At 38.8% G+C, this 13,387-nt stretch overlaps 1 protein-coding gene across 1 annotated transcript; it reads right to left on the bottom strand.

The window, feature by feature from the left end:
• Positions 1-750: 750 nt before the first annotated feature.
• On the bottom strand, positions 751-13,357 carry SLC38A2 (solute carrier family 38, member 2). The gene is made up of 15 exons (XM_010147588.1): positions 13,231-13,357; positions 12,907-12,988; positions 12,664-12,779; positions 9,460-9,533; positions 9,277-9,369; positions 8,999-9,080; positions 5,936-6,018; positions 4,853-4,911; positions 4,579-4,728; positions 3,735-3,814; positions 3,534-3,634; positions 3,019-3,143; positions 2,153-2,297; positions 1,938-2,035; positions 751-1,194 (listed from the first exon to the last, which is right to left on the bottom strand). The coding sequence occupies exons 1-15, from the start codon at positions 13,347-13,349 to the stop codon at positions 1,096-1,098; spliced, it is 1,506 nt and encodes a 501-aa protein (XP_010145890.1). The 5' UTR covers positions 13,350-13,357; the 3' UTR covers positions 751-1,095.
• Positions 13,358-13,387: the final 30 nt, after the last annotated feature.

Raw genomic sequence — 13,387 nt, 5'->3', positions numbered from 1 at the left:
AGAGTGATTCAAGGTAAATTGGCCAGGAAAAAAAAACCCAACACACATTGCTACAGCTGACAATGGACCTTATTAATAATAGAGAACCCCAGGAGGGAGTTTCGTATTAATGACATGAAACGCTCCAGCGCCATTCGCTTTGTATCTACAATGGAAAGGACCCCAAAACCCCCAAACCCTGTTTCATCCAACTGCACTAGAGTACCTCAAGGAGGGAAATGTGAAGGCCATCTCGACGATTTCTAAGTTAGCCGTGCTTTTCTCGCACGTACCCGTTCTAAAGGGTGGGGCTTTTTTAAAGCTTGAACATTTGGGTTTCCACACCATTTTTGGGAACGAAGATAACTGTAGTTATTTAAGTAAGCTGACAAATGATTTTCAGGATTATTTTCACCCTACTTTGAACTAAGTGAATTTCATGGGAAGCATTTATAATTAGAGAACTTTGACTTGAATTGGTTCATTTTCTGTTTTGGTCATTAGAAGTACTTTTTAAAACAAAATTTCTTCTAATTATGCCTCTGCAGAAAGGCAAACTACATTTAATTTAGGACACTGATTAAATACGTTTATGAGCTCTTCTACATTATTCTTTCATTCCTTTTAGAAAAATGTTTCAAGTCAAACTAGTGCTTTTGAGGTCCATAAGAATTTTTGGTACAAAAAATAATAGTGTTTCTCTCTCTCTCTCTCTCTCATTGGTTATCTAAACACTTCGCTGTAAATTAAAGAGTTATTTCTCACATCAAATGGTTCCATTAGGCACATTCAAGTAAAATAACAAAATATCCAAGTAACAATGACGAAAGCCAAACATGGCTTGATAAAAGTCTACAGAGAGTTCTGTCCATTCTCTGGAATGGAATAAAGTTGTCACTTCCTTCAGCCAGACACTCAAGTGGTCTGATGTCAATATCCACTTCCATTATGCAGAATAGTTTCTTAAAGACAGAGTTCAGGTATTCTACAGTCAGAAGAACCATCAACAAAGAATCTGCATTTTAAAGGAAGCTGAATAGCTCATTTTCGTTCTCAGCAGGTATCTGAGTGAACACTGGCATTTGAAGTGGAGTATTAGAGATTAAACCAGGACAGTTAATGGCCATCAGATGCAACATTCTGGGTCCAGTCTAGAATAATCAGCGTCATACACCCAGTCATCACAAGTATACCACTTAGAAAGAAGAATGCAGCCTGAAAAAAGAAAACATAGAAGAAATAGTTCAGTTTCTGCTACTATACCCACAAAGTCATGCCCATTTATGGCATGAATGTTATTGCTTATGGTGGACAAAGTAACAGAGACAAGAGTAAGTACACAGTAAGGAGCTAGGTTTCTTTTCACATACTTGGAGTCCTTTCACAAATAAAGAAGTACATTTGTTTTCAGTATAGCAGGACCCCACCCTCAACTGAGGGAAATTAATGTGGCTGCCGATATCAGTTGGGCTGTGCCACCACGCTGACTTGATTCTGCCTCAGTACGTTTAAGATTTGACTCTGGGTCAGCATGTCCAAGATCAGTAAGAGCACCAAGATCAGTCAGGATGACCCAAACGATCGGTGGAGGTCAGCCTTTATGGGGTAAATGACATAATTATGTCTTGAAAGAAAATTTAAAGGAGAAGGACAAGATGTTTTTAGTATCACTCTTTAGGGTGATCGGTTGAAACCTGGCTCTATCAGCAACAGAATGACCCAACTATTGTTGAGATTGGGGGTTGGGGGTGAGAGAAGTCACCGAAGTGAACTGAACCTTATGACAGCCATCTCCTCGATTTTCAGTACCTGTGCAACTTCCACATTTTAACTGAGATAACATTAAATGCCAATTCAGTGATCACCAGAACTTCAAAATCCTTAAATCGTGAGGAAAGAAACTGAAGTTCTTGCTCTTAGCCAGCAAGTGTAACTATAACCAAGTTGTCTATACATACCCCAATCTTTTGCACTGACTTCATTGGTTCTTTCTTCACTAATTTGATATAGAAGGCAGAAGGAAGTATAAAGATCAGCATGGCTGCCGCAGATGCACCTGTATTTAAAAAGCACAGAAATAAATAGTCATAAACCGGTAAATACAATTTAATTAGAATGGAACTGCATTGTCTGAGATTAGAAAGACTACTAGAAGTGACGTGAAAACACTTACCGATGAACCCGAAGATGTCTCGAATGGTAGGGACAAAGATAACAAGCACATTGGTAAACGCCAGAAGAGCAACTGTAATGGCACAGTGACGCCACCACCTGAACTCCTTCCCTGCCCACAACAGCTGGGTAATGGAACTACGGATCTTTTGAGGAGAACAAAAAAAACAAACAAAAGATTGTTTAGTTTTCATTGTGGAAGTCAGTGACTGTCACCTGAATTAGACCTTCCTTCCGGAAGTATTAGAATGTAATTTTCCTGAACACTTCAGATTTTAATAAAAGTTGAAAGACATGAAAGCAATTTTTTAAAAAAATATTTACTTCCTGCCCTTGAGACGCAGCTCTGTGTTTCTGCTCTGTTTCTCTTTTCGGTGATTTAGATTTTCAAAGCACAGGCAGTGATGGAGAAAACATAAGGAAAAACATCTGTCTTTAACAAAAATAAACCCCAGCTTTTTCCTAACATCTACGGATGCTGCTCAACAATATGCACCTAAACAGCCAGAATTCGTGTTCACAGTGTAATTACAAAAGTACACTGACTTTTTTAAGCCAGTAATACTATAGTTCAAGCACTTCTATAAAGGGGCACTCTATTCCACTTCCCCAGTTAAACCATACCGGGAAAACAATACAACTGAATGTATTTCTATCTACTGCTCTGTAAATGTTGCCTATTTATTTATTTGAATTAGCAGTATATAGAGATATTTCATCAAGCTTATTAAAATATATTTCCTTTCTCAGTTAGGAGAAAAATTCTGTAAATTAATAAACAGAAGTTGCCAAATCAGTGAATGAATGCAGCAGGACACGTGATGAAAATAAAAAATGGTAGCGAGATTGAAAAAATAGATGACTTACTGGGAAGATGACTACGGGTACAGTAAGGGTTACAGCCATCAGTACAGCAAGACGCACAATAAGAAGAACAACATCAGGACCCAGATAAGCAGAGTAGGTATGAAGGAGTTCTGGTTCAACATTTTCTATAAAGAAAATAGTATTTTGGTTAGATGTAGCCGACATAATTCTTGAACAACCACTTCTGCTCTAAATGCTAAGTGAATTTTACAGTTACAGCACTATGAATTGAAAGCCTCAGCAGCTCCTGTAAACATGTCTCCATTTTACAGAGGGGTAGCTCGGAGGCACTGAATCTGTTTTAATCCAATTTTAAACATGTGCCTCGGGCCTAAATTCTACTAATGATCTTCTCGTGGGTGTGGACTTATAAAAATATATTAACCCCTCCCCACCAAACAAACAGCATGTGCTTAGAAGCCACAGTAAATGCTTGCTTGCTCTAACTTAAAAATAATACTGTGGTTCTGCAGAACGTAATTGATTTAAAAGAAAGCAGAGAAGGTAATATTCACCGTAAAATGTCAGGTATCCAAAGAGAGCAGCCAATAAATACATGAGGAACATGGCAAAAAAAGATACATAGGACACATTCATCATTCTCTTACGGCTTCGGCTATAGGAAAGAGAAAAAGCAACATTGTTAGCAAGGAGAAGGTACTGGTTTATACTGTTTGTTTGTTTAGTGAAATTACAGATACGTATCTAACATTTACCTTTTCAGCTCTTCATAGATAGGAAGAATTGCAGGATGGCAGACAAAAGAAAATGTTAGGATTGGGACAGCATAGACCGTCTGAAAAACAAAGTATGCTTTTCTAAGTATCTCAACAGGTATTAAAGGTTTCATCAGTAGATTTTTCAGATTTGACTTAGGTATCAGTTTAGTTTTTGATAAAGACTAGCTGTTCTTTACAACTGAAACTCTGACAGAACTTGAAACAACAATTTTGTGTTTTCTTAAACCCAGACCCTGAGGTACCAAACACTCCCTAATCTCACTGAAGTCCATTCTGAGCTGAATGCATTTACCTTCAGAATTACATTCTGCATCTCACAAGCTTAAGCCACTATAGCCTGATCTTGGTATTGGCCACTACACATACTTACTTCCCATGTGGGGGGATTTGCCACCGTAACTGGGAGCATTCATGAGAGTAGAGACTTTGTGACTGCGAGCTGGAAGTCTATGCCAAACCCTGTCACGCATTTCCCATTTGCATATTTTTAGTATTTACTTCAACTTTTTCAAGCTACTTTTTAAAATGCTTTACTAACTTGCTTGGATGGAACTTGAGAAAGCTTGAGAAATGCTGAAGAATGAGAGATTGTCACTCACATCTGGCACACACCTCAAGCTCCTGTATTTTCTGTGCATCTGGAGTGTGGAAACACCCAGTCTACGGGAGGAAAGCACTGCCTAACTGCGGAACAGGAAGTCTTAGCACATCCCAAGTTTGTAACTGGGCAATTACTTGAAGGAAAAATGACCTAATTTATCTGGTATGTATTTAGTTTCTCTTAGTCACTGTCAACAGTGTCTGATTTTTAGGCAGTTACCTTTGAATTGAAGATGAAATATTTTGGCTTGCACACATCAACGCTTGTTATGTTTTCATGTACTGAAGGTGCCAGTGTCACGTTTATTAATGTCGTGTTTATCAGGTCAACGTCCATAGGACAAGAAATCTGAAACATCTTCCAAATTACCTAGAAATAAAGCCAAATATTTACTGTTGACTAATGCACTACATTAAACTTTCCAGAAACTGTGTGTAATTTTACTTTGAAATGCAGTTTTACAAGTGCTGGAAGTCTACAAGGTTATACTTACAACAATCAGAAAGAAGACCATGCAAAGTAAGGAAAAGCCACTGGTATAGCCCAAATATCCTGTGTTCAAGAAAGATAAAAAACATCTAAGGTACAATAAACAGAAACACCATTCATGTCATAACATTATGACAAAATATATTATGTCAGGGATCTCTTTAGATTGTCATTTTCTTAGTGTTACATAGAACAAGTTAATTATTCATTGGCTTTACGCTAATCTCAACCCAGATCTGAAAGTTCTGAAAGACGTATTAGGGTCTGCATACAGTAAACCTGTAATTTTAAACTTTGCAACTTAAAAAAAACCCAACCAACAATAAAAGCACAACAAAAAGCCCACACCAAGAACTATGTGAATTTTTTCTTACATATTAGTGATGATTACAGGATTAATTCTGATAGAATGCACTCTGAGATAACTTAGTCTTTTCCCTTCTGTTTTTATTGATTCACTTAATTTGTAAAAAGCAGCAACTTGAGAAAGTAATTCAGATCGAGAGACTCTCAGCTAGTAAAGTTCCACTACAGGATTCTCTGAACAAACATATAACTGAATTGTTGTCATGGATCACTGAATTACAGACACTGCAGATAACGCATCTGGTATGAACATTCTGCTACAGCTTGGGATCTAAAATGAGAAAGGTGACTTCTATTTACATTGCAAAGATAATTTAACAGGGTTAGCATCCCTGTTCTTTTGAGACTGTTACAGGATAGCCAATAACACCATTAGCTAATAACAGTATTATGCTACTCCATTACTGACCAAAACAGGCCAAACCTTGTGATTAGAACACAAAGAGTTACTGTTGAGCCTTGTTCTAAAGCTACCCTAACACTTGTCTTTTCCTATTCCACAAACACATCTGTAACTCAAGATATTTGTCTTGACTTTTAAAATTTTTGATTTTTTTTTAAGTAGACTGACAGCAATTACCGAAACACTGATTAGTCCCACGAGGTAAGTTTTGAGACAGCTGTTAATTCACATAGTACTTCAAGAATCAAGCATATTATCAACCCATTTCCTCACAGTATTTTCAATGCATTTTTATTCTGACTGTAGTCTACTGCTTACCTAAATTTTTCAGTAAGGACAGGGGAAGAATGAGGATGACAGACACGAGCAGCACTAAATAGTCGCCATTAAGATACCATTCTCTGTAGAAAAAAGGTAAAATGTGTAAGTATTTAAAAATTACAGTATTTGCTGTTTACTCATCACACTTATCTTCTCCTACAACATGTTTTTTAAAAAAAATGCGGTACCTGATGTCAAAAAGGATTTGCATTCAACTTACTACATAGACCTAAAGCCCTATAATACCTTCTTATCTCACCCCAAACCTGCATTGTGCCTTTCCTTTAGTGTCCTTTTCTAAAATTAGTATGCATCTGAAAGTCAGAAGACAGGAAAGTAAATGACTGGCCAGGAAAAAAAAATCAACTGGGATTAATCACAGAAAAAGTCATTTGCTTAAATGTTGGTTCCCACTCTCCAGATGTATTAGAATATTGCAGGGCCCCAGCAGGGTGGTGATCGACTTTTAATGGAAATAAAATTCTGTTGGGTGCCCCAAAGGAGTTAAAGAAAAATTGGTGAGGGCTGGACTTAAGGCAGCAGGCTTAAGCCCACTGACTGAGAAAACTCCAACAAGCACTGGAGTCTCTTGGAGGCACGTTTAGTCCTGTTCAGTAGGGAAACTATGAGAAGAACCTCAGAAGTTTATTTTGCTTCAGATCATTTTGCCATTTATTGCATAAGAAGCAGCAGCTATTTTTTGACAAAACATTTGGAGTGTCAAGAGGATTAACATCTTCCTTTGAAACACAGGAAAACAAAGCTAGATCTGTGTAAATAGTTTTTTTCTCAACTAAGAGAGAAAAAACTGATCTTGAGTATTTAATCGTGGCAGGGTAACTAACTGCTTTCTTCATTTGTCCTACAGAGTCATTCTATACACTTTAAGCATTTAAAGTGACAAACAGTATTTATTTTAAAATGGACTGCATACAGTTTAGGTAAACAAAGAAAAATTAATGACCTAATTGGGAATTTGCATTCAAACTCAACTGCTGAATTATAAGCCTGTATATGGTAGTGGAAACAAGGATTAACGTTAACAGACTTGCTCTAGTAAATGCAAAAATAATTTGGTCATCTCTTTCCCCAGTTTTATCTGGGATAACTAACATAAAGTATGTATTTTAGAAAGTTCATATGAGTAGGACATGAGTGTCATGTACCTTTTGTTGTCTTAATGTAGTAGTCTTGTAGTAACTTTAAAAGAAATCACAACACAGAGATTCCTTGCATTTGATACAGTCATAGGAACGTGGACTGTTACTGTGCATGCCCCGCATGGAGGCCATCAGGACTTTCATCAGACCAAGGGCTTAAGTTTTTCTGTGCTGAAGAGTAAAGAATGAGATTGCACAGCTTTAAAATACAGCTGAGTATTTAAAAAATTGCTAAACGAGTTTTAATGTTGGAGCTAGTACTTGTAATATTGTCTCAGAATTCCACAGTATCTGCTACAGTGAAACAGGTAAGTGCTTACATTTTAGGCACCAGGCTGCCAGAGTGGAATCCGTGCCAATGGTAGCCACCCAGACTCCCCTAAGCAACGCACGGAGAGAGTCAGTTACATGGGGTCCACAACTGCCAGAGCACTGAGAAAAGATGTACTTTAAATCAGTGTACAGCTACCTAGTACCAGCCAACAAGAAAACACTTAAGATACAAATCTCAGTTTCTTAGTTTTGTCTGCCAGACATTGCAGAGCAGCAGCTGTGTCCAGTGAGATTCACAGCCTTTAGTTTTCCCTCTTGAATGGCAACTGATTTTGATCTTCTCTGAAGATGTGACAGTTAAAAACACTTGCCTCCATGCCCCCTCGGAAGTACTGGCTACTCCAAGGAATTTCTTAAGACATGGAAAGTAAGGACTTGAATTCAGCCAAAGCAGGGAAATGAACTTTCCCAGCAAAGAATTTGTAAACATTATGATACTAAATACAGTGGGCACGTTCTTCAAGTACATTAAAAAAAAAACCAAACAAACAAAAAAGGGGGGGGGGGAAGATGGCTAGCACTGTTGTCATGACAATATCTATCAACAAGCTGTATGAACACCACCAAATGGCTTGAACCCCTTGGGGAACACAGGCAGAAAAATGCCTACCTTCTGAACTCAGGCTTAGGTGTAAGTTGGAGTCTTGAGCTGCTCAGCCCTCTCAAGACTGGGACACTTCAGGACAAGGCACAGAAGTACAACTCTGAAGAGTGAGATTTATAGCACTTAACTCTATCCATCTGAAGTCAGGCATCTTGTTTTAGATAGTTGTCTTTACACACCCTCTCAATATAGAGCGATACGATAAATCGCCCTTCGGAGATGCCCAAAGCAGGTCTAAGCCAGTTGTGCTGAACTGACAACTAGAGAGATTCTCCATTGATTATACCAAGACCAGAGTAATGAGCTCAAAATTTAACTTTCAGATGGTATGGTTAGATAAAATGAACCCTGCCCAAGGCACCCATGTTTGAAACCAAGCAGGAAAGCCACTATGGAGTCAAGCTGTCTCCAGGGCTAAATGACAACCCATCCACCATTTTAGTCTTAGGCATATAAACTCTGTTTTATTCCAATGTTTAGTCCCCATATCTTTCTAAGAACTGTTCCTTAAGACATTCATTACACAACGGCACCTTAGTCTTGTATTTAATCAATTCCCACACTGATAACACTAGAAAACCAAAATAATCAATCCAAAGTAGTTGGAATGCAGTAAGAAAAAACCCAAACACAAAAAACCCAAATCAAATTAAACACAACGACATTTACCTTTCCTTACTGAGTGTATGTACTGCCTGGTACATACATTAACACTTACCTGATGTTCTTTAGAGAACAGCTTTCTCTAATGTGATGCGATACCTGTATTTTTCTACCTTTTTCCCAGGACAGGCTGGGTCTAAATGAAGTGGAGAACTCAGGGAAAGGGCAAACTTACTGTATCTCTGTCTGAGTGAGAAGCTACCCTACGGTGTACCAAACGTAGTCTTCATATAAAAATATATACAGTCTCCGTATTTGTTTCTCCTAATAGTTTCTCTGATGAGGAGTTCTAACACCTACCCTGTGGTCTCTTCGATGTTCATAAATGTCTTGATGACCAATGGTAACTCATATTTCACTATGAAGAGGTAGCTTGACATAGCTGTAGGTGAATAACATCATAGATCATTACAAATATAGAATATGCCACAAGATGCAAGAATCACATAACATGTTTCATAACCTCACTTGAACACAAGCAGTTAATGAACACATGTTGTGTGAAAAAAAAAGTCTCCAAGAATAAGTAGGGAACAATTACTAAAGACAGTAGAGACATTTTTAGATCTTGTCCTCACCTCCAATGTTTTGCATTGTAATTGATCCAGAAGCAGCAAGTTTTCCAGCCATACCAAATGCTTTCATTCCCAACTGTTCATACAATAAAGATCCTAAAAGAAAACACAATTATCCATTGAAAGGGTGTGTTTCACAAAGATACCGTAGGTACCGTATGCTTGTAAAGCAGTAATTTGCTATACCTCCTTCATTGGCAGTCTTCAAAAGGAGATGCACCGAATACAAAGAAACTATTGAGACAAATGTCAGGAGTATCCTGTGGGGAGGGAAACAGGCAAATTTGTAATAGCCATACATGACTTATTGTAACCTTAATAAATAAAGGCGGATCAAACATAAAAATTAATCATATTAAAATATTATCTGGGAAAACCCTGTAGATTCTAAGGCCAGCTAAAAGTGTTCTGAAAACCCAATTAATGCCTAGATTAGAAAGGATTTTATACTAAAATGTGTTTCACTGGCATATGTAGAAGTTCTAGTGTAGGATTAAACAGCGCTTATATACAGTGCAAGGTGGCATAAGCACCTACAAGCGCCAGGACATTATCACTGGTTACATTTGATATAAATTAACAAAGTATCAATGGGATTTTTTTTTTAAAAGTATCAATGGGATTTTTTTTGTATCAGTGGTAAGAAACAGTATTTTTCCTGTCTTCCTATCCTTGTTCAACAGTGTGTCATGAATCTATCGAACATGGAGTTGCTCTTAACTAGCTAAACTGAAGATTATCTCTTGTCTTAAATCAGCTTTTCAGCTTAAACCTGTATTACGTCTCTTTTTATGTAAAGATGAAACTGCAAAAGCCTTACAGAACTGACTAAAAATTCAGATGGATTGAGAGCTGTGTCTTCAAAGGGAAATACGTATTTTTGGTCATTAAAAAAAATATATATCCAGACACTTTCTTTGCTCAAGTTACTCTTCATGTGTGCTTACATGGGAATCGCTAGTGGCTTGCTTATCTTCTCCACAACTTTTACACGCAATATTTATTACTTCCAGAAGCACATTTGCGACATCTAAAATTCGGATCTCCCAACAACAAATCTCTGCCACAACAAATGCACTTCCTGGAGTGGCACACTAGGGGGGACTTCTCGGCTGCTGAAGAACACAGTGGAAAATTACAAGATATTCAAAAGAGCTCTGGCCAGTACAAGCATTCTGCTTTATAGGAAACCTAGGAATCAGCACATCTGCTCAGAAATGGTAAGCTCCATTTAGAGTTCCCAGCCTACACACCTTACATTTCCTTTTGTGTCATTTTTAACGTTGGTGGAATTAGTAAACACAGCACAAAGCATTGGAAAAAAGAACATCTGAGAAAAGCTTCACAGACCTGTACAAGGAACCCAGGAAACTTGTGTAACTGTGCCAATTCAACACCAACACATGCACATAAAGCTCTGTATTTCTGACAGGTAGAGATTATCCAGGATTTAATTCAGGCATCAGCTAGAAACAGCACAGCGAGATGTGCAAGGGTTACGTTTCATTAAAACGGCAGAGATCCTGCACCCCTCAGTCCTAACCTCCAACGGCTGCCTGCAGTGTTGACAAGATCAGTCAGCAAACTCATCTTGAGGCTCACTCAGTTTCTGGCTTCCAGACCATATCATTCATTTATTTAGTGCTGACACAACTGACAAGTCACAGCACTGACACAAGTGACTCCACAGTCTTGGAAAAATTTACTGCCTTAATCAACTGCATCTGCATCTGCAACCTAGTCATTAAAGGATTTCTGTAATGCCCTCAGTGTCACCATAAATCCTCAGTATCTTCAGTGATTGACTGCTTTCCTGCCTTGGATCTATATAAACGACACTAAGTTTTGAAAGGTAACACGCTAGCTTATCTCTCAATCAGTACTAATGCAACTAGATCTGCAGGATCTGGAGATGAAAGGTAACTAAACAACCTCGGCACCCAAGTGTTAAACTGACAGTTTGGAACATTTTTTTCCTCAGACCCCCATTATTCGCAATCCTGTTCAAACATCTAACCTTAAATTATCTTTTTTTCCTCTCCTCAGAGATGGTCTAATGTGCATTACGCTGATTATCTTGTATGCGCTGCAGAACATCTTTAGAGCATGAAACTGATGTGCAGATAGATGAAGTATCTATCTCTTCTGAATTCATGCTGCAAAGTTGTTCATTCAGTTTAGCATCAGCTAAGTGAGCGACAAAGTCTTAGCAAAAAGAAAAAACCAAATCACCATAAACACAAAATAAAATTCTTTAGAGCAAAACTTTACACATTGGTAGTTTCCTCAGAAAACCTGAACACCACCCTGACACTCTGTGAGCTATCTGGAAGTTAATCTGACCTACCACTTTTGGAAATCCAGCAAGAGAAGGCAGCACATTTTGAACTAAACATTACTCTTCCCTTGTTCTTGAAAATTCAGCACATTTATCTATTTCCAAAATAAACCCACGAAGTTCCTTTGAACATACCCGTAGATTCCCATTTGCATACATGTTGTGTGAGCTGAAGTGCCTCCAATATATGAAAAATGTGCTTTGCCAAGACATTTAGAAGCACTGTACATAACTGTCTCCTCAAGCCATTTCCAATTTCCTTATTAGTCTTGTCTTATACCTGAGAGCTTTTGACAGTACAGACATACCAATAAGGACACGCTGGTTATTCCACAACCCTTCCTTGCAGGGACACAGCAATTTTTGTAGGTGTAGCTGAAACCAGTTCCCTGAATTAAATAAAAGCATAGCAATAAAATGGCTTTCTTTATTGGTGTAAGTACATCGTACTTCTATAGGCACGACTACGTCAGTTGAGGAAAAGGGGACAACGTTCCTAATTCGTAGGACTGGGCCACATTTTGCAAGAGTAGACACAGCCAGATTTGCAAGAGACAAATAAAATAATCCTCTTCCGCCTACATTTCTCTCCTAACTCTCTACAGCCTGATCCTGTACTTCTTGTGCAATTATGACTTCCACTAACTGCAAAGTTTCTACTGTCGTTAATTTCAACCAGTGAATGCTGAAGGAAAAACATAATGCAGACTTCAGCCTGCTAAGAAGCACCTCTCTTTCCCACTTGGGTAATAGGATTTTTAAGCGAAGTCTATCAGTTATACATGGAGAAACTACAGGTAAATAAAGGAAAATTAACTGTAAAATGCTCTGGAGGTTGCAGAACTTGCAATGAATCTGTTTTAATTTTTGCAAGCCCTTCTGAACCTATCACTGCCTCTTAATTTAAAACAAGCCATAAATCCTAAAATGCAATTCTAAACCTAGGGCAATAACTGGGTATTTTGTAAAGGTCATATTCTTACATCAAGTATTTTTCCATTATTACATGGCAGAAAGTTGTGGGGTTTTTTGATGAACCAAAAGATACTTACACAAAGAGAGCAATTCCAGTGTTAGCCATGGCATAAGAAAGACCAAGGATGCCACTACCCACAATAGCATTGCTCAGATTAAATACTGACATTCCAAAGGAAGTAGTACCTGGATGCTGAGAAAAGGGAGACAGGTCATAATTAATAGAAAGCTGTGACTTATTTCAGAACTAAAACAAGCACGTATTTGGCAACAAAGCTTTTTTTTTTCATTGTTTTGAAACGCCCCTGCTATGTACTTACATACTGAGTTTCGTATTTCTTCTTTCCGAGGTTGGAGTCGAGCAAGAAATTTTGATTTTCCGGATCGATGTCCGCGTAGTGGCTGTAAAAAACGTGGCATCATTAATGACTGTCACGGACAACTCGCACGTTCACTTCCCGTTTAGTATTTCCAATCCGCTCCAAAGGGAAACGGGAAAAAACAATGGAACAAGCGGAAAAGCAGGACTGCCGCTGCCGAGCACACGACGCGTCGCGCGTGTTTACTTCAGTGTCGGCGCCACGCGACACCCGCGGGGCCGAGGCGGCGTTTTCACGCCCCCCGGGCCGGCGGAGCCCCCTCACCTCTTCATGGCAGCCGGCTTGGTGGGGTAGGGGTAGCTGAAGTCGTTGCTGTTGGAGCTGTAGCTGCTGCTGTCCTCGTCGGGGGACACGTTGAACTTGCCCATCTCGGCGCTGCTCATGGTGGCGGCGAGGCCGGGGCGCGGGGGTCGTCGGCCGC

This window comes from Eurypyga helias, unplaced genomic scaffold (genome assembly GCF_000690775.1).
Source record: "Eurypyga helias isolate BGI_N326 unplaced genomic scaffold, ASM69077v1 scaffold9012, whole genome shotgun sequence".
NCBI lineage: Eukaryota > Metazoa > Chordata > Aves > Eurypygiformes > Eurypygidae > Eurypyga > Eurypyga helias.
Note: the sequence above shows the minus strand (reverse complement) of the source record. Positions and strands in the feature narration are given on the sequence as shown.

What these genes read in the sequence shown, in the direction of transcription:
- SLC38A2 (XM_010147588.1), bottom strand. Translation starts at nt 13,349, where the DNA reads ATGAGCAGCGCCGAGATGGGCAAGTTCAACGTGTCCCCCGACGAGGAC. An exon ending in TACAATGCAAAACATTGGAG is followed by an intron (nt 9,081 to 9,276) that starts GTGAGGACAAGA and finishes ATTCACCTACAG; the next exon opens with CTATGTCAAGCTACCTCTTC. An exon ending in AACATCGAAGAGACCACAGG is followed by an intron (nt 6,019 to 8,998) that starts GTAGGTGTTAGA and finishes TTTTTTCTACAG; the next exon opens with AGAATGGTATCTTAATGGCG.